Genomic DNA, 24,353 nt, shown 5'->3' with positions numbered 1-24,353 from the left:
TTATCATTACTGATGATAACAATGGCAGACTCAACGAGATGTGATGTGACAAACAGCTTAGTGAGTCTTAAGACAGTGATGGTTCTGCAGTGGCACAGTGGGGTTCTCAGCAAAGGGAGAAGATTTCATGCCAGGTAAGACGCAGTTTTTGAGCAAGGCACACGTAGAGCCATCAGCTTGTGTTCTGCACTGAGACCTGGTGAAGGGTGGCAACACTGCTGCTCGTCATCAGCTACAGACTCTGTACGTGGAGGTAGTTTGATGAATGTTGCATTCAGCTTAACAAGCAGACTGCGGGCACTGCCATCATTGTTACCCAGTATGCAGGAGCCCTACAAGGTACTGCAGAGTTGGGTGTTTGACTGGCCAGGGCTGCTGGAACACAGAGAGGTGCTCTGGGTGCAGTGAAGCAGCTTGGGTGGGAACCAGTGCTGGGTCACATTGCGCCGTCAGCGTAGAAACACAGCGTGCTTCCACCCAGCGGGACGGCAGGGAACAACGAACCCATTGTAGAGCAACTGGAGGGATCGTGTGCACGCTTTGGACCCATCGTATTGTTAGGGAAGTTCTCCATAATGATTTCATTTAGTAGCAATCATTGGACAAAGCAAGGCTCTTCACTGCGCCACTCTTAACAGGCTCAGTGCACAAACACCCCATGATGTAACTTACGACGCGGCCTCCTGGTGCAGCGTGGGGCTGAGCTGACTTCAGCATGCGTATTGAACGTAGGATAAAGGACTGAGGCCTCCTGCTCCTCACTGCAATGCTTGCTCGTACAGGAGCCTCAGCAGAACGTGGGAAAGTGTTTGCTCTGTTGCTCTGTGAGAGCAATGAGAGGCGTAAAGAAACTGCTGAGCACCTGGGTAGTGAGGTTTGGAGGAAGAGGAGGCACCTTGGAACTTCTCCCTTGGGTCCATCGTGAGTGATGTGTTGGGGCAGCACAGAGGGAGGAACAGCAGGGAAGAGGCACAAACAAGGTGGAAATCAGGGAGGTCCTCATGCTTGGAAAACAAACAACAAAACAGGAGGTGGGAGTAAAAGCTTGTGTTTGAAATGGGGGGTGGAATAACAACGCCCCCCAGCCCACGGGCAGGAAAGGCTTTTGTAGATACATCCTATGTCCATCTTTGCTCCTTTCAGTGAAGTAACTGCATGCAAAAGCCAGAAAATCCGATGTGTCTGATTTTCAGATCAAGAGCAACTCCCTGGTAGTTAATGGAGTTACACTGGTGTTAATCTGATGAAGCAGAAAGAAAATTGGATCCCCTGAATAGAAACGGATGGCTCTTCTTTCCAATTGTCCCAATGGTGATGTTCCTCCTCCATGCAGCTGGCGCAGGAGCCCCGCTCTGAAACCTGATCCTGATGGATGGGTTCCAGCGAGCCAAGAACACCCCTCGGGCTGCGGCCGCGGCTTTCGAGGAGCCTCTCTCCTTCTGAGAGAACAATGTCAGCGTGGCCGCTGGCCAGAGAGCATCACAGAGCCCAGAGGGGGGAGGAGGTCACCAGGGAGCGTGGAGGTGGGGGACAGAAATCACCACTGCCCGTGCAAATGGCAGAGGGTCCCGGGGAAGCAAAACGCTGCCTGGCTTGGGAGAGAGCTGCTCGCAACGTGCCGCAAGGGAACGCTCATGTGTCGGCACAGTGCGTTGGAGCGAGCCCAGGACTGTCACCAAGAGGTGACACCTGGAAGAAGTGAAATGAAGTAGGTGCTTATGTGATATGAAATGAACAAAAAGGCAAATCGGAAAGCGCTCTCTAAAAGAGCGGAAATCAAATTGACACCGTAAAGCTCTCCAAGGCATTTTAATACAGTTGGACACATCTTAAACATTTCCAGACGTTCCTTAAAAAAAAAAAAAAAGCGGATTGGAGGGGCGGGGGGTGGAATCGATGCAGACAAAAATGCAGCATTGAAACCTAAAAATACAATGGCAGGGCCAGATTTAAACCAGGTTCATCTCGCTGGACTCAAGGACTGTGCTGCTCCAGAGATGGCTGCCGGCTGAGGACTCGGAGCTGTGGGGAGCAGCGTTGTGCCCTGCATGCCGCCAGGCACTGCCCGCCCTGCAGCCCTGGGCTGCTGCTCATCCTGTGGTGCTGCAGCCATGGAGCTCTGCCATTTGGCAGCATCTCCCTCCCTGCCAAGAGGGATGCGTTGCTTTCCTTAGGGATGGAGGTGAGAGCAATCCTGGAATTCGCAGCGAAAGCTGCTTGTAAGTGGTCCAAGCACTGAAATCCAGAAAAATCACCGGGGTTTTGTTTGTTTAACATTAACAATTCAAGGAGGGGGTGGGAGTGCGTTTCTTGGAGCTAAAACCAGATGTGAGACTTCGTAGCCACAAAGCTTTCTGGTTCCCCTCTGTTTGCTTTTCCCTTGGGAAGATGAAAGCAGCAGCAGGGAGGGAAGGCTCTGATGGCAGCAGCTCTCTGCCTTCACCCTCGCTGCGGGGATCCCGCTGGATGCTGCTCCGTAACCATGAGGGAGCTGCTTGGATCCGCATGCTGCTGCAGTGGAGGTGGGTGCGCTCCAGCTGGGACGCAGCCACAGCTTCCACCCAGGGTTGCTGTGTGCTGGAGCTGATCTGCTTGTCCTTTGCAGGTCAGGACCCCGCTCCGTTTGGCACCAGGAGCACAGAGGAGGGCTGAGCTCACGGTCTGAGGGAAGCCCTGTGAGAGCTGCCTTCCCTTCAGGCCTCCTCCTATAAATCTTTCCACGCTGCAAACAGGAATTTGCAAATCTAGGCCAAGCATTCCCTGCTCCTATTTCACCACCCATGTTGTCGGAGGGCGGTTGTGCTGTGCGCTATAGAGACACAGCACCTCGGGATAAACCCCAACCGCTCTGCTCCGTGCTCATGCAGCCCAGTGGGGTGCTCTACTATACCTGGACCATTACCCTGGGACTAATTAAAATAATTAACAAGTGTAATTAACTGTTGAGAGTTCTAGCACATTATATCAGCAACAATTAAATAAATTGCCCTTTTTGTCTTGCAAAGAATTGACAGAGAGGGGAACAAGGAGGAGGGAGGTGGAGAGACTGATGCGGTGGCACGGGGAAGTGAATAGGGGTCGGTGGCTCTTGTGTTGGAAGACAAAGCAGACAAAGCGGTGCCCCACGGAATTACCCAGTGGCAGATGCAGATCGGCCACATTTCCCGCAGAGTGTAATTAAGCTGAGGAGCTCATTGCCCAAATGGATCCCCAAATCCGGGGGGCACGGAGCGCCGGGGGCCCTGAGTTGTCCCCACGTCCCTGCTGCCTGGTCCTGCTGTGCATTCGGTTCCACGACACGGCGGTGGCTGCTCTGCAGAGTTGGGGACTCGTCCCAGCCATGTTCCAGCTCTGCTCAGCCTGGCTCCAGCCTCCAGCATGGAGCCTTGGGGCTCTCCTCTCCTCACCATCCGTGACTCTGGGCTGCATTTTGGGCAGCACAGGTGACGAGCGGGATGGAGCAGAACCCACATGCAGGTGCCCCTCTGCCCAAGGGACAGGGACCGTGGCAGTGCCAATCCTGCAGTGAGGGGAGCAAGTAGGTGCCCTGTTTCACTTTGTGCTTCTTGCTGAAATGCTTTGAGCCCAAAGGGAAAGGAACAGCAGAAATCCAAGCAAATTTGGAAGCTGAGGCCCATGGCAGCCAGTGGAGATCCCTCTGCAGGTTGAACACGGGGAGGGCTCCATCCCCATCTATTTCTACTCCAAGCGTGCCAGCGCGACTCAGCTGCCTTTCCTGATTGAAATCTAACACCTTTTATATGGCTCACTTCTCATAACTCGAGGGCTGGTTATTCTTAAGAAAAATGAATTCCTTGGACTTTGGCAGCAGCGGGCAGCAGTCGGGGCAGAAGCTGCACTCCTGCCCTGCAGAGCCGTGCCTCCACCCCCAACATCACCAGTCAGCATCTTCCTTCAACCCATTTATGTTAAGGGAACACAAAAGCCCTGCTTTCTGCCCGTTTCCCCCTGTGCTGCCCGGTGCGGCACAGCCCCAGTGCCCACCGCCCTCCCGCTGCCATCTGCATGACAAAACCCACTGCTCCGGCCTTTTGGGGATTGCCCGCACCACAAACCTTATGGGCTTCATCAAAAGCTCGGATGATTTTAGGGTCTAGGTTTTTATTCATTACAGCGCTGGCTGACAAAGCCCATTACATCATCTGTTTGGAAGAGAATTTCTCTGCAGCTGCTTGTGTGGCACAGGGGGGTTTGCTGGAAAAAAATAAGACAGATTTTTTTGTTGTTGCCGTTTCATTCTTTCAGGGCAATTTTCCTTCAAATTGCTGAAAAACTGCACGTTCAAAAGGGCTTCCAAAGTGGGAAGGAAAAGGGCAGCGCGCAGCAGCTTCAACCATGCTTTTTTCCCTTGATTTTTTCATTTCCCTTCCAAAACGCCTGAGGGGGAGGCAGCCCCCACTCAGGGCCGTGTCTGGGGCTGGGATGTGGGGCAGCAGGGTGCCCCGTCCTGCCCCATTGCTGCTGGGAAGTCCTTCTGACTCAGCACCGGTGCGAGCAGAGGAATCCCTCCAGCGTTCAAGAGAAGAGGCTGAAGTTGCAGCTTGGGTTGACTGTTGGAACGGCTGCTATGTTGGAAAGAAAGATGTATAATTCATAGGGTAACATGCACATACGATGGAAAGTATCTCAGTTCTTCACTCACTGCAATTAACAGTGAGAAAAACCCATAACTACAGATAAAAATCCATTATTATAGATGAGCGTGACAGACCACTGCGTTTCCCTATCAGGTGCGCAGCATGGATGGGCTCAGTGGAGGACTGAGCGATGGGAGCCTCAGCGATGGGGAGAAGGCGTGGGGGACGTGGGGTGATCCAGGGGGGAGTTTCTTTTAGCGGCAGAGGTTGGGTCACGTTCAGTTTACGTTTCATCTCGGGTAGAAATGGAATTTTTTTTAATAGGTCAAGAGTTCAGGAAAGCTACTAAATAAATAAATAAACAAACCAGGATCTGTCTTTCTCTGCTCCCTGAATACATAGGGCTGCTTTCCAGCACGCATTTCATTTTCAGGTGAGTTCCTTTGTTGCCATAGCAATATTACTCGTGTTTGGAAAGCCGCAGCTTTGGTTTTCTCCCAGGCCATGCTGTCACACGCAGGCAGCACCCCGAGCACAGCACAGAGCTGCACTCAGCTGCACTGCAGCACAGAGGCACAGGGGAGGGCCATGGGGGAGCGCAGGGCTCCCACCCAAAGATGCTCCTCTCATCTCGTCCTTCCATCCACACCTCACAGCGCTGCTGTGCAGGAAGGTCAAAGGAAACCCGGTGGCTTTACTAATTAGCACTTATTAACGATGCTTCTCTGGCTGTGCCCGCAGCTCTCCCTCCAGGCACTTGGTGCACGTGCAGCAACAAAACCCGTGTGCAGCCCAGAGAGCTCAGAATCCCGTAAATCCCATTTGCTGCCACACAGGTGTCTCATTTCCTTGCTCCGTAGATCCCAGGCACAACGAGTTTATTTTATTACTCTGCTAAAGTAAAGGCTTTAAATACTGTGGGACATGATTACAGGGGTCTGTAATAGCAATAAGAAAGGCAGGAGGAAAAGGGGTTCCCTGGTAAGGGAATGGTTCTGTAGTCATTTGGGTAATATGTATTCTGTACATGTAGTATGAATTCAGATTTGATTGTAAGTATTTATATATTAAATATCTAATCTAGTCTTATCTAATCATTTGATCTGGATAGGCGGGATCACTGAGCAACATGGTGAGCTTCAACACAACCAAGGGCCGATACCTGCAGTTAGGCCGAGCAGCTGGAAGGCTGTGTGGGAGAAATGGACCTGGAGATGCTAGTCAGAGCTGAGCTGAACATCAGCCTGCAGTGTGTCCAGGTGGCCAAGACAGGCCAATGGCATCCTGGCTTGTATCAGAAATGGTGCAGCCAGCAGGAGCAGGGAAGCGATCCTCCCTTTGTGAGCAGCGCTGCTAAGGCAGCACTTGGAGTGCTGTGTTCAGTTTTGGGCCCCTCACTACAAGAAAGACACCGAGGCTCTGGAACGTGTCCAGAGAATGGCAGTGAAGCTGTGAAGGGTCTGGAGCACAGGTCTGATGGGGAACAGCTGAGGGAACTGGGGTTGTTTGGTCTGGAGGAGGCTCAGGGGAGACCTTACTGCTCTCTACAGCTGCCTGCCAGGGTGTGGGTTGGCCCTTTCTCCCCAGTAGCAGTGACAGATGATTAAGTTGCACCAGGGGAGGTTCGGGTTGGAAATCAGGATAAATTCATTCACCATAAGAGCGGTGAGGCACTGGAAAGGGCTGCCCAGGGGTGGGATGGACTCACCAGCCCAGGAGGTGCTCAAGAACCACTGAGATGTTGTACTGAGGGACATGGTTTAGTGGGGAAATACTAGTGGTAGGTGGACAGTTGGACTAGGTCCTCCTGGAGGTCTTTTCCAGCCTTGGTGATTCTATGATTCATGCCATGAAGTTATTAAAATATTTAAATTCATTATTTTTTTCTGTACTCCTTTTAATTAAAGCAGAGACAGAGAACCACACATTAGCCTAAAACCCACTCCATGATGCCACAGCATCAGCTGTGGCTGCGTGCTGGGCACTGTTCTGCTGCACCACCATAAGCTGTTCACGTAGATCACGTTTAAAGGCTGGTTTTGCTTGCTTTGTTTGTTTGTTTGCTTTCGTTTTTTAATTCCCAATAAGCCCCGTTCGGATTAACAAACAGGCTGCGTGCACACAGCAGACCCGTGGGTGCTGCAAGCCTCGCTGCGATGCAGGCAGCAGATGACAGCTGCAGGGCTGTGCGGCTGTGGGGCTGCGGGGACGCCGCAGTCAGAGCAGCAGGCAGCAGCGCTGGGGGCACGCAGCCCTGTGACGTTCCCTTTCTGTGCGGGAATGCCACCGGCGCAGCCATTCCGGCAGCGTTAGGGCTGTGGTGGCTCCCAGGATTACCCACGCACAGCCTTCCCATCACCGGCAGAATCACTGTGCCCAAACACAATAGGAGCCTGGAAGAAAGCAACGGCCTCAACAATGAGTTTCTCTGCTTTTATAGGTTTTAGTGGAGCCCATTGTGCCGTTTTAACACCCTTTTTTGTATTTCGATTCCTAATATCTTTGACTGGGGGAAGGGTGGAGAGGGCACCGATTTAATTCGATAATCCCCCTAAGCCTTGCTTAATGCACTCACTCTATTTTGTGCCTGTGAATTTTATAGTGGTATTTTGGGTGGTTGCAGCACTGCACTGGAACACATCCCACCATTTATTTTGCAGCCATTGGAGGGAAATGGCTGGCAGTGCTGAGCAGCCTATTCACTGCGCTCGCATTGTCAAGCCCAACAAACCGTCAGCCCAGATGTGGTCGGATCCCGGGGCTGCAGCAGGGATGTGGGGAAGGGAGTTCAGAGTCTGCCTGCTAATTGCCCAAATGAAAACCTAACCATGAGCAGAAGGCCTCCTCCCTCTGCCAAAATTCCAAGCTGGATTTGGGCTGCGGGGACAGCCCGTGGCTCCTGCTGAAGGGTAACCAAGTGAGACAAGTCTTTGGGCTGCCAGAACTTCATGGACGTGCCAGGAGCAATTTGCTCCTAGCAGAAACTGGGTGAAGCTGTTGAGAGATGAGGTGGTGCTGAGCCATCCTGGGAACATCTCAGAAGGTTACAGCAGAGACAAAAAGTGCCAGTGTAAGGGTTGGAGTGTCTGGGGCAGCTTGCATGCAGCAGCAACAAAGCTAAGATGAGAAGAAGGGCTTTGGAAAAGGTGAGGATCAGAACGATGGCGTCTGTAGGGAACCAGGTCATCCAAAGAGGAGAAAAGCACAAAGTAAAAATATTAAGGGGCTGAGATCTACCGCACTGACAGGGAAGACAGAAGGGTGTCCACAGACATCTCAGAGAGAGGAGGAGACCTCAGCAGGAACATGGCAGGGCTCCTGTAATTTAGCAAACTGCCCAAGAATGTGCAGAATAAAAAGATGCTTTTATTTTTTTCACCTATAGCCTGTGCAATTGCCTTCCTCACTTCCTACAGCCCAGCAGTAAGGCTGTAATGCCTCATGAAAATAAATATGGATGACTGGAATTCTGTCTGTAAAGCTCCCATTTGCCTTTCACAGCCTCACCCCACATCCTCCAGCCTTCCATGCTGTTTCTCATCGAACACCAGGACAGCACTCAGCCACACAGAGCTCATGGACCTCATAACTCTACAGAAAAGCTTTCCTTATTGGCATAAAAGACACAAGGGTAAGTATTTGGAGGTGCTGAAAAGCACTTTGCCAGACATTAAAATTATATTACTTATTCTATCAAGAAAAGCTTTAAGGAACATCCCAAAAATGTGAGCCGTGTTCCAATGGAGATAAGAAAGAAAACACACGTAGTGGTGAGCGGATTCTAAAGCTCTGATCAGTTGAGGCAAAAAAGAAAATAGGAGCTGATGATCGGAGATTCTGAAAATTGAACTCCCGAGGATATTAAAAATAATAATAAATAAATAAAAAAGTATTTGCAAAGATAAGAGGCTGGAAGGCTATAAAAGAATGTATCCATCCACTACATGCTGCGAGTTCAAGAGCTGAATGAAACATCTGCCAAGGGAGGTGGTGGAGTCAGCATCCCCAGAGGTGTGGTGGAACTGTAGAGATGTGGCACTGAGGGACGTGGTTATGGGCATGGTGGGGGTGGGATGGGTTGGATCTCAGCGGTGCTTTCCAACCTTAGTGGTTCTGTGATTCGATGGTTCTACACGGGTCACTGTTTCCTACAGAGGAATTGATGGAGGTTTCCAAATCAAAGCCCTGCTTTAAGAGGGATGAGACTGAGAACATTTCTCACTATTAAGATCAGCAGAGAAGGCTTTAAGCTGAACAAATAAAATGAATGGCCGCCAAATTCCAGTATGGGATGGCAATGACCAGAAGTCCTAGAGGAGGGCTCAGACATGAATTACCTGACTGCCTGACTAGTTTGAAGCTCATTGGCCAGAGCCAGGCCTGATACTGAAGGAATGGAACAAAAAATGAAACTAAACAAAGATAATGCAAAATAATGCCAATGGAAACTACAGATAAGTAGAAATGGGCTCTGAGCTACGACAGTTCAATGAGATGCTGGCTTCATTGTGCTGACCGCTCTGCAGTGACATACGTGATGCTCAGAGGTAGTCAAAGGCTAACAGGAAGGAACGGGGAACAAATAAAAACAAGTGTTGTGATGCCAGTGGACAACCTGCAGTTTTAGTCCTCCCATCTCAAAACGGGCACAGCAGTGTGAGAGAAGGTGGAGGACAACAGAAGGGAGTGGGGCTTGGAGCTGCCCTGTGAGAGCAAAGGGTTGGGTTTTGCTGTTTGGAGGGGGCACCCACAAGGGGATGTGGTCCCTGCCCAGCAGCTTTATCAGTGGCTTTGCAGACCCATTAGGAACCCTTTCTGCTGTGGGTAAACTTATTCAAGGCAGTTTTCTAATATATCACCTTGTGCGCTAATTTCTATTTAATTTCTATTTTTATAAGACTGTACTAAAAGAGTATTAATGAACTTACTAACCGTGTTTACATGTTATGGATGCTGAGAAACATATTTAGAAAATTAATGTGCATTTTTAGTGAAATAAAGCAGCACCTTATAAAACTCTTAGTAACTTGGTGGGGTCCTTCACAAAAATACTCATTACTTTTGTAAAACCAAATTAAAATGCAAAACAAATCTGACAACGTAGAAGAGAAAGAATAGAGGGGTCTAAGCAACGCACTTGGTGGATGGAGTGACAGCAGCATTTGCATTCCCAGCTCTGCGGGGACAGACATGCTGAATTCTGAGCCACGCTGACTGACTGGAAAGCTATGAGCACGAAAAGCTGAAGATGCAGGATCAGGCCCTGCAAATTAAACAAACAAACAACAACAACAAAAACCCCAACAGTCTCTACAAGGATTCATCAGGATGTGAAGTTGTTGAATTATCTCAGCCGGGAAATGTCAGGTAGCATTTCTGAGGAGAGCCCTTTGTGCACATCGTCCCCCGAGAGAGCAGAGCAGGAGCCATTTGCATGAGCACTGCGCTCAGCAGCTGCACGACGCCGGGCACAGAGAGCATGCACCAAGCCGCGCTCCTGGAGAGGCAGGACCCGATCCGGAGCTACAGACATGGGCACTGCCACCGCAACACCACCAATGAGGAGAGCTGCCTCGACACTTGCAGCTATAGGTAATTTTTCCTGCTTAGAGAGCTTGATGAGTTACAGGCGCCTTCAGGGGTAGCGCTGAGATTCGGTGATGCGGTGGCAGACTGCCTTGTGCTGGCATTATTCACCCGGTTCTTCTGTTTCCAGAGCTATGGGCACATCGGCACGCAGGCTGCTGTTGCCTGTTTTTGTATGCATTCCATCCATATTTGAAATTCTGCATTTATTTGTATGTAAAACAGAGACACAAATGTTTACATAATGTTCAGAGAGAATTAATTTGTGTTGAAAACGAAGCAAATAAAAGTTGCACAGCGGCAGGGGTGATGTACGTACCTCCAAGCAGAGCAGCAGCTAACTGCAGTTAATGGCTGCCATAAGAAATATGAGATATGGATCGGCCGGCAGAATAACAGCTGATCCTGTTCCAGGCAGGTGGCATCTTGTGTGCTAGCAAACGGATTTGCAGCTTCACCAGAGGAAGAGGCACCACGTTTACATCACACAGAACAAATCTCTCAACTTAGACGAACTATTTTAAGACGGAATTTAGAAACAAAGGACAGCGTTGCCCTGTTTCCCAACAGCCTTTCCTGTGGGATAGTGCTACCCGGAACTCTTGGTTATGGAGCACCACCCAGAGGGCAGAGAGGAGGGATGCAGAAGCGAGATGATCGGGTACGTAAAAATAGCAAAGATCCTCCAGCAGATCTTACATAACCACCGGCAGGTACCGGATTGTTATTTAACACATGCCGTCAAGAGAAAAAGAAACGTGGAAAGGAGATTTCTTTGTCAAGAGAGGATGTCTGTCGGCACACAGGACCTCTGCACGCCAGCCAGTGTTAATTATGATTGTCAATTATTTCGCACCTCTTATTTACTCGAACAAACTACAATGCCAAAATTTCATTTTGAGGTTACTGCATTTTGATACCATCTTAAAGTAAGACTTGACTATTCAATGCCTGTATTTGGTTTCAGCTGTCAAGTACAAAGCACCAGTTCTGAAACTGCTTCTAAATAGCACTTATGTTTGTATCGGTTACAGAAAAACTTGGATTTCATTTCAGGAACAACGAGTACCCTGTGTCTCACCTGGCTGCATAAGGAAACACCCAAGATTAGCAAAATGCATATTAAAAAATGGATGATAAAGTCTAAATCCAAAGGGATTCAGATACATGCAATCCCATATACATTTACTGGAGAGGAAAGGTACAGCCCCAGGTACAACCCAGCACACCCGCATGGTTCTAACCTCAACCTTCTGATTTGCAGCTGTGCCGTATTTCTGTCCAGTGGTGGGAAAACTCACCAGGCATGTCCTGACACTGTGCTAAAGCTAGAAAACAGCATTAGAGTGAGAGGTGACAGACACAAGCTGGAACATGGGAAGTCCAGATAAGGAAACGATTTTGGACCACAGGGATGGTCAGACTGGAAGGGGTTGGGTTGCCCGGAGAGGTTGGGCAATCTTCCTTCCTTGGAAGTGTTCAGGCTTGCCTGGTCAAACGTGATATTTCAGGCCTGCTCTGTGCAGGATGGGGACTGCGTGACCTCTGGAGGTTTCTTCCAAGAAAAACAAAATAGAGCTTTTCTGAGAGGTTTTTGCAACATCAAATGGGCAGAAGCAATGGGCGTTCGAGGTGAGAGTCGCCAGAACCAAGCTTTTCAGAGGGCTAAGTGCACAAAGTTAATCATATTTCTTTAATATTAAGAATGGTCTCGGTAAGTTAATTGTACAACGGCACAAGTAGGAGGCATTTTTCTGAGATTTCTTCCCTGCAGGTTCTCACTTGGAGTAAGATGCATATATAGAGATGCTATGCTGGGGAACCAGGGTACTTATTAGCACTAAGCAGTATCAGTAGGAGGGCAGAAAGGCAGAACTGAGTCTGTGACAGTATGAAAAATGCACATGCATGCAGGAAATTGAAATCTCCAGAAGCAGCTTCACCTGTGACCCATATCTGGAACCTCAACAAGATCTCACCGCAGTGTTTGTCACGATTTTCCCCCGTACTTATTCAGCACTCCTTACCCATCTTTTCAGGCTTTCTACAGAGACACTTTGTGATGATCTGCGCTGTCTGGGAAGGTCACATGAGGGAGAGGGAAGTGACCCTGCAACATCTGACAAGTTTGGCCATAGCAGAATGAGACTGATTTTATTCTGTGGGACAATGATGTAACTTCAATGTAGATTGAAGTTTTATCTAAAATTTCCACTCAAAAGGCTTCAAAGGCATCCCTTTATTATTATTACTACTACTACTATTATTTAAAAAGAACAAGCATGGAAAGAAACAGTGTAGCTTCTTCCTCAAAGTATCTCTGCTTTTGAGTACATCTGTTGTTCAACAGCAAAGACTGTTGCATCACTATGTTTCTCTCCAGCACTAAGTGCCACTGCTGCTGCTGGCATTTATATAACAGAATTCTGCTTTGGAGAAACAGGAATAAGCAGCAGCACAGAATCTGGCTTTCACTAGGAGATTTACTATTGCTGTCCAGCACGATGCTTCTTGGATGCAGAGGATCCAGAAAGAGATGAGTCATGGAGCTGCAGATCTGTGTGTGGCTGCAGTGTGCTGTGACACGGAGCTCCCAGGGAATGAAAGGTGCACCTGAAGATGGGCATTACTCACCAGGAAGATGACTCCTTAAGGGGAGAGCTCAGAAGAAGCAGGAAGAGCTATTGATCACAGTGCTTTGAGCAGCCCTGGGGGATCATAAAGCAACTGGGAGAATGTTAACGATATGAAGCTGTGGAGCCACAGGAACAGCAACACAGGAAGAAGGTTGGGGGGTCACTGCGGAGATGGAAACCCCAGCCCTAATTGCCCTGAAGGAGCCTGGCCAAGGGAAGCTATCCAGTGGCTGCTCCAGGCATGACTAATGAGCTGTTTGTGTTCGCCTGAATGCAGGCCGCGGTCTGTACACCCATACTCTGCAACACATAGCTAACAAATAGCTGCATAGTTACTAATGTGCTCCTTTCTTGTCGATGCATGAATCAGCCTAGGCTTCAACAAGGGCACAGCCTTTTGCATTAAAGAGCACCTCTGAGTTTTGAGCTGTGAGAACCTGTATGTATAAACACCTAGGCATGCAGCAAGGCTTCCAGTGCTAATGGTGTGGGGAGGACACACACAAGGGATAGATGAGCTTCGTTTGGGAACATTTTCTAACTTGGCTTTCAATTTGAGAGCCCATTTCAGTTCCTGTAGGAATTCCCACTGGCTCCAGACAGGCCCTAAAAGAATAATCCTGCCTTTTTGTGGTGGTGCAGCTTATATGCTACTGCCTCCGAGCTCACATAAAAGCAAATTGTGAGGAGAAAGGTTCAGCAAGACATCAGCCAAGGGGGGTAAAGAAACATGCCATATCCATCAAGAATATATTAGGTATTATTAGAACACAGGAGGACCTGGTGCTACACAATGTTTATGGTGCTGTGTTTTCTCCTGACAATTAAATTTAGCTCAGAAAGATTGATGTGCACTTTCAAAACATATTACAATACACTATCTACGTTCTTCCTTTGCATTCCTAGCATACAAAATAAGACGAGCTTGCAATTATCAGTTCTGAAGACAGGAAAGAGCAATATTACTTCTAAAGATATAGAATATCAGAAGGTTCTTTTCCTAGAAGGTAATTTGTTTCCAGAACTACTTTACACCCAAACTCCCATAGGACTAGCAGGACTAACTTCAAAGGCTCCAGTGTCACACTGGAAGAGTTATTACTAATGGAAAGCCCCTGGAGCTGAGGTAACAGCTTAGGAAGGTGTCTCCCCACATCTCTTTAAGTGATAACCAAGAATCCGCCTTATAAAAAATTCCAAGAGCTACGATGGTTAAGCGGGGATGCTTCATTTATTTATTTTGGCTATTTAAATTCTCATTAGCAGCTTGAGAGCTTTGGAGGATGAAGAAGAAAATGAAGTTTATGCGTCAGCCAGCTAACCCAAGCGCCTGCCACAAACAACTTCCACACCTGCATTAAGGTGTAGGCGAGTCATGCAGAGCACCTGGATGTCACACACCTGACTCGTTCCGGTGTCCTGAAGCATCCTGAGAGCAGGCTGCCAACAGGATGGGCTGCATCCTTGTGGTAACAGCAGGAAGAACTCTGCAATAGCACTCCACAGTGTCTAGTCATGCACACACACTATAAATACATGTGAAAATGAATTTATTCTTAATGTTTCAACTGCATCAATTTACTATGATTCAGCTCTTGGTATTCAAAGCATGAAGATGACTTGTCTTATTCCTTTATTTTTCAGTTATGACAGTGATTGTTACCCTGCCAAGGCTCACGAAATTCTAACACCAAACATCAGGTATTTATGGCAGCAAAACACAAACGTATCTTAAGGAAGGAATGCTGTCAATTCACCTAATATTTTAGTAAGTTATTGCTGAAGTGAAATACATTTGTGAAGCTTGGACAGGATACTTCTTCTGGAAAAAGTACTTGTTTCCCTCAAGAATGTCTATTGAGATTGATATTGCACAGTGTTTTCTTTGAACAGATGCGGCATCATCCATGTCTTTATTTCCTGGACACTGGGAGGAAACAACTGCGATTCAGCTCCTGAAGCACTGACTGTGAGCTAAGGTGAGCGCAGGAGCTGGACTCAATGATCCTTGTGGATCCCCTCCAACTCGGGCTCTTCTGTGATGACAAGAAGCACCTCATCTAGCAAAGCCATCGCAGCCCAATTTCTATCTACCACATCGCCTTGCCTCTGGTATACTGGGGACCATGACAGCAGCCCCACTGAAATTCTGAGTCACTCATGATCACAGCTATCACGTATCGATGGCTGCAAGTTCCCATCTATGTTAATAGAGTATGAGGGCACTCCCGAGGCATCAGAAATTGAATGTTGTCTCGAGACTTCTGTGTTTACGGTGGAATTCTCATTAATGCCATCACAAGGGTGCCCTGTGACTGCCCCAAACCCGGCATTCTGCCTGGAACCCCTTTGTGTTTGTGGCAGTCAGTGTGAGGTGTGCAAGGACACTCCTGGGTGTTCCAAATCTCACGTTTTCCCTGTCTTTTTGGTGAATTAAACAGATTCTTCTTCAGAGGCAACAACTCCACGAGCGCAACTGAAGTTTATTTCCCGTACCTTCACTGCGTTACGCGCTGATAAAATCGAACAAAATGCTTCCCCCGGCTTTTTTTTTCCAGCCAGGCCCTCCAGCAGAGCAGCCAGCACACCCGCGGCCCTCGCCCTGCCCCTTCCCACCCCCAACAGAACGCCGCTCGGCTTCGCCCTTTTCCCCGCGGCGCAGCGGAGCCCGCTCGCTCTTCTCGCTCTTTCCACACGCACACCCCGGGGTCTCCCGCCCGCCGGCTGCCGGGGCCCATAGGCCTCAGCGCGCCCTCCCCGCGCCCCGGCCCTCCGCCGCGCGTCACCGCCCGGCCCTTCCGCCCCGCCGCTTCCCCGCTGCCCGCAGCCGCTCCGCACCGCCCTCGCGCGGCCGGCGGCGCTTCCTGCACCCAGCTCGGCGGTTGCCTTCTCCGGGCCGGGCTATCTATGGGGCGAACGGCGATGCCATGAAGCCGGCGGAGAACGGCAGCGGGGCGAACGCCGCGCACGGGCAGCGGGGCTCCTCCATGGGCGCTCGGCCGCTGTAGGAGCGCCGAGTCCTCGGGGCGCGATCCGCCACCTCCCCTCCCCCTCGGGCCTCCTGAGGAGGATGGCGACAGCGGCCGCCCCGACCCAGCTGGAAGCCGGTGGGTAGCGCTGGCCGCGGACGCTCCGCCGCCGTCCGCCCGCTTTGTAACCGTGTTCCCTTCTCCCGTTCCCCTCCCTGTCCCGACGCAGAGCTCTATTACCTGATCGCCAGGTTCCTGCAGTCCGGACCCTGCAAGAAATCCGCCCAGGTGAGCGGGGCTGCCGGCCGGCCGGGCCGGGCTGGAGGGGATGGGACGGGACGGGGAGAGGAGCCGGGAAGGGAAGCAGAAGGGACGGGGTAGGACGGCGGCGGCGGCGGGCGGGGGTTGGGGGGGGCACGGCGCTGCGGGCTCGGACTCACGTCCTTTGTGTGCGTGCTGTGTGTGTCCCCAGGTGCTGGTGGAGGAGCTGGAGGAGCACCAGGTAAGGGACGGCGCTGCCCGGCCCCTCCCGGCACTGCGGGGCCGCGCGGCGCGGTGCTGCGGGGGCCGCGGTGCGGCCGGGCTGGGGGCGCTGAGCGGGGCCGAGAGCGGGGCCGGCTGCCCTCGGCCGCCCGGGGAGGGGTCTGACCGCCGGCTCCGTCCCTCCTCCCGCTCTCTCTCTCTCTCCCCGTCTCCCTCCCGCAGCTGATACCCCGGCGCCTGGACTGGCAGGGCAAGGAGCACCGCCGCAGCTTCGAGGACCTGGTGAGCCCCCTCGCGCCGGCGGCTGCCCCGAGTCCCCGCACCGCCACACTGCGCTCCCCCCGCCCAGCCCGACGGCTTCGCCCCGCCAACCCGAAGCCGCCACCGGGCTGGGGCAATGGGGGCACGGCGGGGCGGCGAGGCCGGGCCGGGTGAGGGGAGGGGGGTTAAACGGGACGGGGTTTGTGGGGGTTGCGACGCGCTATTGTGGGGCCGGGGCGGGTTATCTGAGGGCACGTACCGGGGCCCGGCCTGGCGAATGGCGCCGCGCCTTACAAGCCGGAGTAGCGCGGACGGCGATGCAAGGAGGCGGCTGATTGGTTCCGGCGCCGCAGAGGAACTGGTGGGGCGGCGGGGGTGCGGGGCTGGGAGCTCCGGGTCTCGCCCGGCCTGCGGGGCGCTGAGGGTGCGGGCGGCGGGCTCAGGCCGGGGGCGGCGGCGGGGGTAGAGCGGCGGGGCCGCCTCGTGGTGTTGGGCCTGCGAGCGCGGCCTGCTCCGGGCCCTGCTCGGGAAGCGTGGTGTTGAAAACACAAAAAGTCTGTGAGGTATCTGTGGGGAAGCTGGCAGCGGTGGTCAGAGCCGTGTGCGTGCCCGCCGCTGGGGAAGGGCGGCTTTGCCTTACGCTGGGGAAGGCATGGCCGCTGAGGGCCGGAGAAAAAAGCGGCCCTGTCGTCACTGCCCACGGCTCCAGGTGACAGCGCTGACACTGCACCTGGCAGCCGTCAGCTTGGCGAAGCCGTGTGGACACACGGTGAGCATCCTGCTCTGCACCCGAAGGAGCTTTGTGCTCCCACCTCACAGAGCACCGTGGCGGTGTGAGCTTGAAGCACAAGTGTTGCCCTGCAGTTTGCTCTGCGGTTGGTTTTTTCCATTGTAGTGCTACTTCAGATGTTCAGGTACAGGTGGGAGAGCTCCTGGCACTGAGGTACCTGCTGGCTTTCCCTTTCCGAAACATACTGAGATTTTAAGGTGATTGTGCTTTGTCATTCCTCTGGTGGATAATTCTGGAGCTGTTTATTGAGTAAGCAGAAATGGAGTAAGTACTGCATTCAATAAATCTCAGTATTGTGTGCGATTGTCTTAGAGAATCAGAAATCTAACATCAGGCCAGTTCAGGTTCAGCTTGTGCCTGCACACAGTGAGGAGTGCTAGCAGCTACAATGTGAAGTCTGATTTCAGACTGTTTTGCTTCATCAGTTGCACCGTGTCTGCATTTTTCCACTTCATTCTGTGAGGTGTGGGTAGGAAAGCGTTAAAGCCTTTTCTTCTGTGTTAGGTGGTGCTGCTGGAGACATACAGTTTTAAGATTTTCAGAATCAGGAAGCAAATTGGAGTAAAGTGAGGCTTGGAATTAATGGGAAGTTGCTTCTTGGTGTGTAGAATTATCAAAGCCAAGTATAAGATCTTTTTCTTCTATTTTAAGTTAATCAACAATTGTCCTTTCTTATAATCTCTTTTCTAGTTTTGTTTAGCTGGTTAATGAACAGGACCACGAGCTAATCATTGCAGCAACACAGGTTGATGCTATATGGGATGAGCTGAACTTCAGTTATCCTCAGGCTGAAGCTTTTGCTGTCAAGGATGCAGCAGGAAAGCCTTTTTCCCTCTCCGCTTAGAGTGTGATGAAGCTGGAATTTGGACCTTTGAGTACACGTGATTGTATATTAACCTGAACTACTTGACTTCTGTGCTAGCTAGATGGCTGGATGTAATGTTTAGAACAAAGCCAGGGCTGTGGAGAAGAAAAAAACTCTGATTTTAATTATCTTACCTCGTGAGAAAAAAAAATTAATAATAATTACTGATGCTGGCAGGGGTGGGGATTTTTCTGCCCATTTCTCTTGCTTGACCACTGAGAAGCAGGAAGCAATCGGTTACAATCTTTGCCTTGTGTTGCAACTGCACTGGTCAGACAGGCCTGAGGTAATTGAGCAAAATGAGAGATCTGCAAACCCAGAGAAGTTAGGTTGGTTTGTTTGCTTGTTTGCCCAATATTCTGCTCCTGCAAATCTGACAAAGAATTTATTGTTCTGATTGCTGATGTTTCAGCTTAGTTTTCCATTCTCAGTCTGACTGTTTAGTTTAGAGCTGGTATTTTTGTGAGAATATACTGATGCTCTTGTTGTAGAGTGTGCTATTGCTCTGAGGGCTTTTGGAAATGATAAAGATGGAACAACCAAATCACCTACCAGGTGGCTTTTATCTAGTTAACATTTACTCCCACATCCCTCAAGCTTTCAGTCGAGATCCAAAATCTCTCAGTTAAAGAGATTTCTTTCTTTCTTTCTTATTTGAACTTAGTCTTTCACTTTACATGTCAGGCACCCTCAGGCAGGAGAATACTTGAAGATACACTGTATCTAGTGAGCAAAGCCACACAGAGAACAAGAGCATGTTGTGCATTTGCGTTCCCTTTGTGTTCCCTTTGTGTTTCCTGCTTCTTTCCACTTTGGAGCACTTTTTATGTGCAACATATGGCTGCCTGTCCAGATAATTGTCCAGGTGTGCTCCAAAGGTCTGCATGCTCCAAGTGGTTTTTACTTTGCTATTGGCTGCTGGTGGTCTTGGGATGTTGAAACGTGCTTGTAAAGGGGGAGGGTCCTTACTTTCATAATGAGGGTCTTAGGTATGTTGAACTTGCACGCTATTAGTGCTTCTATTTTAAATTAACCACAGCAGCTTAATGTATAGCCAGCTGCTGAACAGCCAAATCGAGCTGAGCTGCTTTAGATTATCAGCGTACAGTTTTTGGAAATTATTTTTGTTTATTCCTGATAAAAATGACTGGTCTGGTTTTCAAGAACTATCTGAAGGACGGCCTATTCTGGCAAGGACTGTTTTGTTCTTTGTGCTGAAGTTAAGCTTAATTTTAGGAAAGACAGAACGTCAGCTGTTGGACAGTGTATCTGAGTGGGGAATTTGTATCTGTGGATGGCTGCACTAGCGTGGAACAGCTTATGGGATTTGGCTTTGGGTTTCTGCCTTGTCCATCTGCATTGATTTAAAACTAGCTGTGAATCCAAGGTGCTGTTATTTATAGGTATTGCCAATCCCAGCATTAGCAGCAGAGAGATGGTGCGGTTTTCTCACCTCAGGAAAATGTCATTGCTATATGATAGATCCAACCTACCCTGCCTGGGGAAATTGAGTGGATAATGGCTTTTGAATTTCTGTGTATATGCATATTGTTGACATCTTGTGGAAGTCCAGAATCTGAGCTTCCATATTTGAGGTCTAGAGCAATTTCCTGCTTGCTCAGCTGCCTTGGTCCTCCTGGTCTCCTCTGCTGCTTTTTGATAGAGTTGTCAATTGATTCTTAATTGATTGTTGTTTTGGCAAATGAGAGCAGCGTGGTGTGGCTGCCTGGAGGTTAGAAATCTGCTGCTGCACAGCTGCCTGCCTGCCCCAGGACCTGGTGGGAAGGGGCCTTGCAAGGCCCACATTGTTTTCCACCTTCCCTCCTCTGTGCGGCTTTTGCATTAGACAGAGTTAGTGCTTTGAAGCAGTGTTTCCCTGGGCTTCCCTGAAGAGGTGTTTCAGAGCTATCTCATTCCAGACCCTGGGAATACAGACGTCTCGTTATAAGTAGTAATCACAAAGAGTTGTCTTTTTGTTTGTTTGTTTCCTGTTTATTGAGCCGTTCTGGGGAGGAAAAACTGTCAGCAGTAATTCCAGGGGATTTGTTTGTTTGTTTCAGGGATCAGCAAGCTTCTTGCCTGTGTCGTAGCTGCCCAGTAAGGACTCTTTTCTTAGCAGTCTGAGATTATGTTGTAATACTTCCAACATCAGAAACAAAAACAGGTTTTGGGGTATGACTTTCTCCTAGCCCTTACGTGACTTCAGTAATAGTTCCTTATTTGCAGCTGCTTATCTCTGTAGCAGCATATTTGCATATTAGTTCAAGCTGTTGTGATTAAGTTCACCTGCAGCTGTTTACATGGAGGTTTTTAGAAGGACATACTGACTTTACTTGATTATTCAAGTTTTTAGATCTGTAAGACCAGTAAAGTTGCTTTATCATAGAGTATTTCTGTGGTGCTGTGCCGATCTCATGCTCTGATATTTTAACCTGTATAGGATTGTTGCATCTAAAGGCAACAACCATTTTCATAATTTATCCCAGTATGACTGTAGAACTGGCTCTCACTTAGCATGCCTTCAGCTCTTCTGAGTTATTTTAAAGCAGTCCTTTAAAAGTTCCTTGCTTAGCATGTTTTTGGCCTGTATTATGAGTTTCTTGCTTTCTTTTTTCCCCCTAGTTTTCTATTTATTTTTCAAAAATAGCTTTTAATATTCTAACGATATTTTCTAATGTATCTGGGGAGGTGCTAATGTGCTTACTGCTAGTTTAATCTTGCCGAGTGGCAAAAAGGTGGAACGCCAAACATGGCTGTAGCTGATGTTAAGCTTTGCCTTTTTCTGTCCTTCCGTGAATGCAAATCTGATGTGGGAGGCTTCATTTTTCTCTGCCATGTATTTGCAGCTTTATGTTTTGGGGTGGTCTTTAAAATCCACGTACAGCTCTCTCACACAGAGGTGAGAGGCAGCAGCTTTGTTTCAAGTTCTTTTGGGAACCTGAAAACAAAATTGCTTGTTCTGCTCCATGCTGCAGTTGAAGCGTTTTAGTTGGAAGTTACTATGGAAAAAAATCTCTAGGAGAATTTACTTCTATTGCTGTCTGCCTGCCTAGCTTTATGGTAATAACAATATTAATATACAGATTAGGGGCCACTTAGGCTGCTGTGGTTTGTAGAAACGTGTAAATGACAGGGGAAGGAGAGCCACGCAGCCTTTCTTCTTTAGTGTGGTATGGTTCTGATTGCAGGTGGCAGAGCTGATGAGTAGGGCGTGTTAATAAAGGGAACGACCTCTTTGATAGGTGCCCAGTCTGTGCAATATGCTCCACATTAAATATTACTGAGGAAAGTTTACAGTCTAATAAAACTGAACACTGAGATCTATCTGCTCCGGCAGCTCCCTGGTGCTGGTTTAGCTCTGGCTCCGTGCTGGGTTTGCCAACTTTCCTGGTCTGGCAGGGAGCAGCCAGATGTCTGTGTCCTGAGCTGCTTAGTGTCTCAGCCACCCAGACAAATCACTGCCAGGCATCTGCAGATAGCTGCCACATGCTTGGGGCTCTGGTGCATCCATCTTTGATCTTTGAGTGCTGGCAGGTCTGCAGATGTGTTGGTGCTCACTCCCTTGCTGCTCTGTAAAAAAAGAAAAAAAAAAAAACCCAACTGCCTTAAAGGTCTTTAAGCAATCAAGTAGCATTCCGTGTCTGAATAGATGTACTGAGTCAGTCAGTTCTCATTGAATAATGTGTGCTTTGTGTAAGTAGAGCCAGGCTCTGTCTCCACAGTAGGATATCTGCTGCCAGGCTTAATCCAACACCTCTCTCCAGAAGTGGAATAGCAGCGAGGCTTCAAACGACACCTTCCTGAGTGAAAAGGGACGTGTTTCGCTGTGTTACATTGAGAGAATGGTTTGGCCTTTCTGTCAGGTTTCCAGAGCGAGGAGGATTTCTACTCCAAAACTGAAATGGGAGTTTTTTCCGTTTCTGGATTGGTTGCTGGCTTTCTTTTCATCTTTTGAGCTTGAATAACTGCTAAAATTGATAGCTGTTGACTGAGAAACGTGCTACTAATTATCAGAGATGTAAAAGAGCATTTTGTACTCTGAATTTACAAATTGCATATTTTCCATTGCCTTTGTTTCACATCCTTCTCTTACTAGTGAAGGGAGGCTACCACAGCAGCTAAGAATGAAAGATAAATAGAAAAGTTCAGATAATTCTTGTATCTCATTTTGGCTACTGTTACATCGAGTAGTTTACAACTAGTGGCAATTTGTAGTTACATCCTGAACTTCACTGGCTGCACAATTGGGCAACTGCTGATATCGTTTTAGAACTGTGTGGTTTTGGAAAAAGAAGTCTGAATGGCTGCAGAAACTGCTCATCACAGGATGGCATTTGTGGTACAGGACGTTCATTCCTTAATGCTCGTAGTATGAAAATTCATGATGTGGGCCTGCGTTAATGAAGTTACCAGGTTTATATTTCTTGCAGAATTACAAAGATCAGGGCTTTGGAGGAGCCTGCCTCTCACATGGATTGCTATTGCCTTGCAGATCTTTGGCATGCAGTGACTGAGAGAGGTTGAATGGTGAATCCTTACCCTTCTGTAAGAGTTTCCATTCAGATGGGGAGTGTTTGAGTGATTTCAATTAAATAATACCTTGTATGTATCATTAGAAAAGGCTGTGATTCGTTTGATTTGTGGAACAGTGCTGATCCTGCTTGCGCCGCAGTGATGACATTGTACAGCATGACTCACTGCTCTGGGCCCTGTAGCACCACTGCTGCTGCCCAATTGGAACGAACCATTTCCCAATGACATGTGGTAATAACACCCGTGATGACACAGCGCAACCAGTAGTGTTTTGGCAGCACACATCAATGAAGTGGTTGTCTGTTCCTCTTTCCTGCTGCTTGCCACTCCCTCTGCTGTTCTGGGGCATTTTCTTGGGGGTGGAGGTGAACAGGGTAGCCAGACCTGTCTGGTGATGCTCTACTGTTAAAAGAAGTGGTCTTCTCCTTTTCACCAGCTCTGACACTTGTCTGAATCACAGTCAGCTCTGCAGAAAGCCTTTCACTTCTGTGGGTTAAATGTTCTCTGAATCTGGGGAGCCAAAACAGCTTCCAGTGTGATAGATGAGCACCAGGGCTGATGCCAAGGGAAACGACTGAGTAGTCAGGCTGGGCAAAAACTTGTCCTGCACTGTGGGGAGGTGCCTGCATTGCTGGAGAGTGCTTAGAGCTCCTCACCAGCATCAGGTGCAACTGGACACAGCTGCAGTGTTTGGGTGGGAGGGGGTATGTGCATAGGCATGTGCCTGCTGCTGTTTCTTTACAATGAATGCTGTTCTGGCCTTTTCAGGTTGGCTTTAATATAACTTGGCATTAGTTTCTGACTTGGGAAAACAAAAAAAAAACTCTTTTAGTGTCATCTTATTCTTCATTATGTTGCAACGTTTACAGCAATTGTATATAGTTCTGGTTCAGTGTTTTCTCAGTCTTCAGTCACAGGTACCGAGGATCTGAAGGGCCTGCTGTTGTTGATCTTAGAAAAGAGGTGGTTGTAGCTCTACATCCTGGGTTGAAGGAGCAAAGTGGACTCTGATGTTGCATATTTTTGTTGGCAGCTAGTGGGTGTAGCAGGAGTCAGGCAGGTACAGGGCACTCTAGATAAGGCAGCAAAGCTTATTTGCTGTTTGCACAGACTGTTGGGGAAGCTATCATATCCCCGTAGAAAACAGCCTCTGAAGCAGAAAAGGAGGAATGTTTTCTCAGGATAACAAATTAGGAGCTGACAAATGTGGATCTTAAAGTTCCTAGCAATTAGAAAATAGGGACTGGTATGGCTGTAAGTATAATATTTAGGGTTTTCAGGCTTTGTATGTGCACTTCTTACAGTAACGCAAGGGTTTTTCAGCTAAGCAAAACAGTACATGTGAGAAGAATGAACTGAAGGGTAAAACAGGCTGGAGAAGCCCCCAGGCAATACTTCATTTGATTAGACCAGTGCACTGAGAATGCTGTGTTTCTGGGATCTTTTGTTATTAAAGAGCGTCCTAAATTACTACTCTGGGTGTTACTGCCTTGATTTTCTAGTCTGACTTATTCCACATTCTGTGACATGTTAAAAGATACCTTAGGTATAATTAATTTTGAGGATGCTTTCACCATCTTCATTTTAGAAATGATTAAAGTAACTAATTTTAATATCTGAATAGGAATTAAA

The 24,353-nt window shown here is 48.9% G+C and overlaps 1 protein-coding gene across 6 annotated transcripts in view; it reads left to right on the top strand.

The window, feature by feature from the left end:
• The first annotated feature begins 15,675 nt into the window (after positions 1-15,675).
• Positions 15,676-24,353, top strand: part of BRWD3 (bromodomain and WD repeat domain containing 3) — a 49,938-nt gene continuing 41,260 nt past the window's right edge. For 3 of the 6 annotated variants that reach the window (XM_072334535.1, XM_072334536.1, XM_072334534.1), the window contains exons 1-2: positions 16,024-16,291; positions 16,495-16,554. In XM_072334535.1, the coding sequence (XP_072190636.1) occupies positions 16,118-16,291; positions 16,495-16,554 (234 nt within the window). In that variant the 5' untranslated portion in view covers positions 16,024-16,117. Of the gene's footprint in view, positions 15,928-16,018; positions 16,292-16,494; positions 16,555-23,553; positions 23,639-24,353 lie in introns of those variants that run through there. The other 3 variants (XM_072334539.1, XM_072334538.1, XM_072334540.1) reach the window with 2 other exon arrangements.

This window comes from Excalfactoria chinensis, chromosome 4, assembly GCF_039878825.1.
Source record: "Excalfactoria chinensis isolate bCotChi1 chromosome 4, bCotChi1.hap2, whole genome shotgun sequence".
NCBI classification, from domain to species: Eukaryota; Metazoa; Chordata; class Aves; order Galliformes; family Phasianidae; genus Excalfactoria; species Excalfactoria chinensis.
The sequence above is the reverse complement of the archived record's forward strand: the minus strand, read 5'-3'. Positions and strand labels throughout refer to the sequence as shown.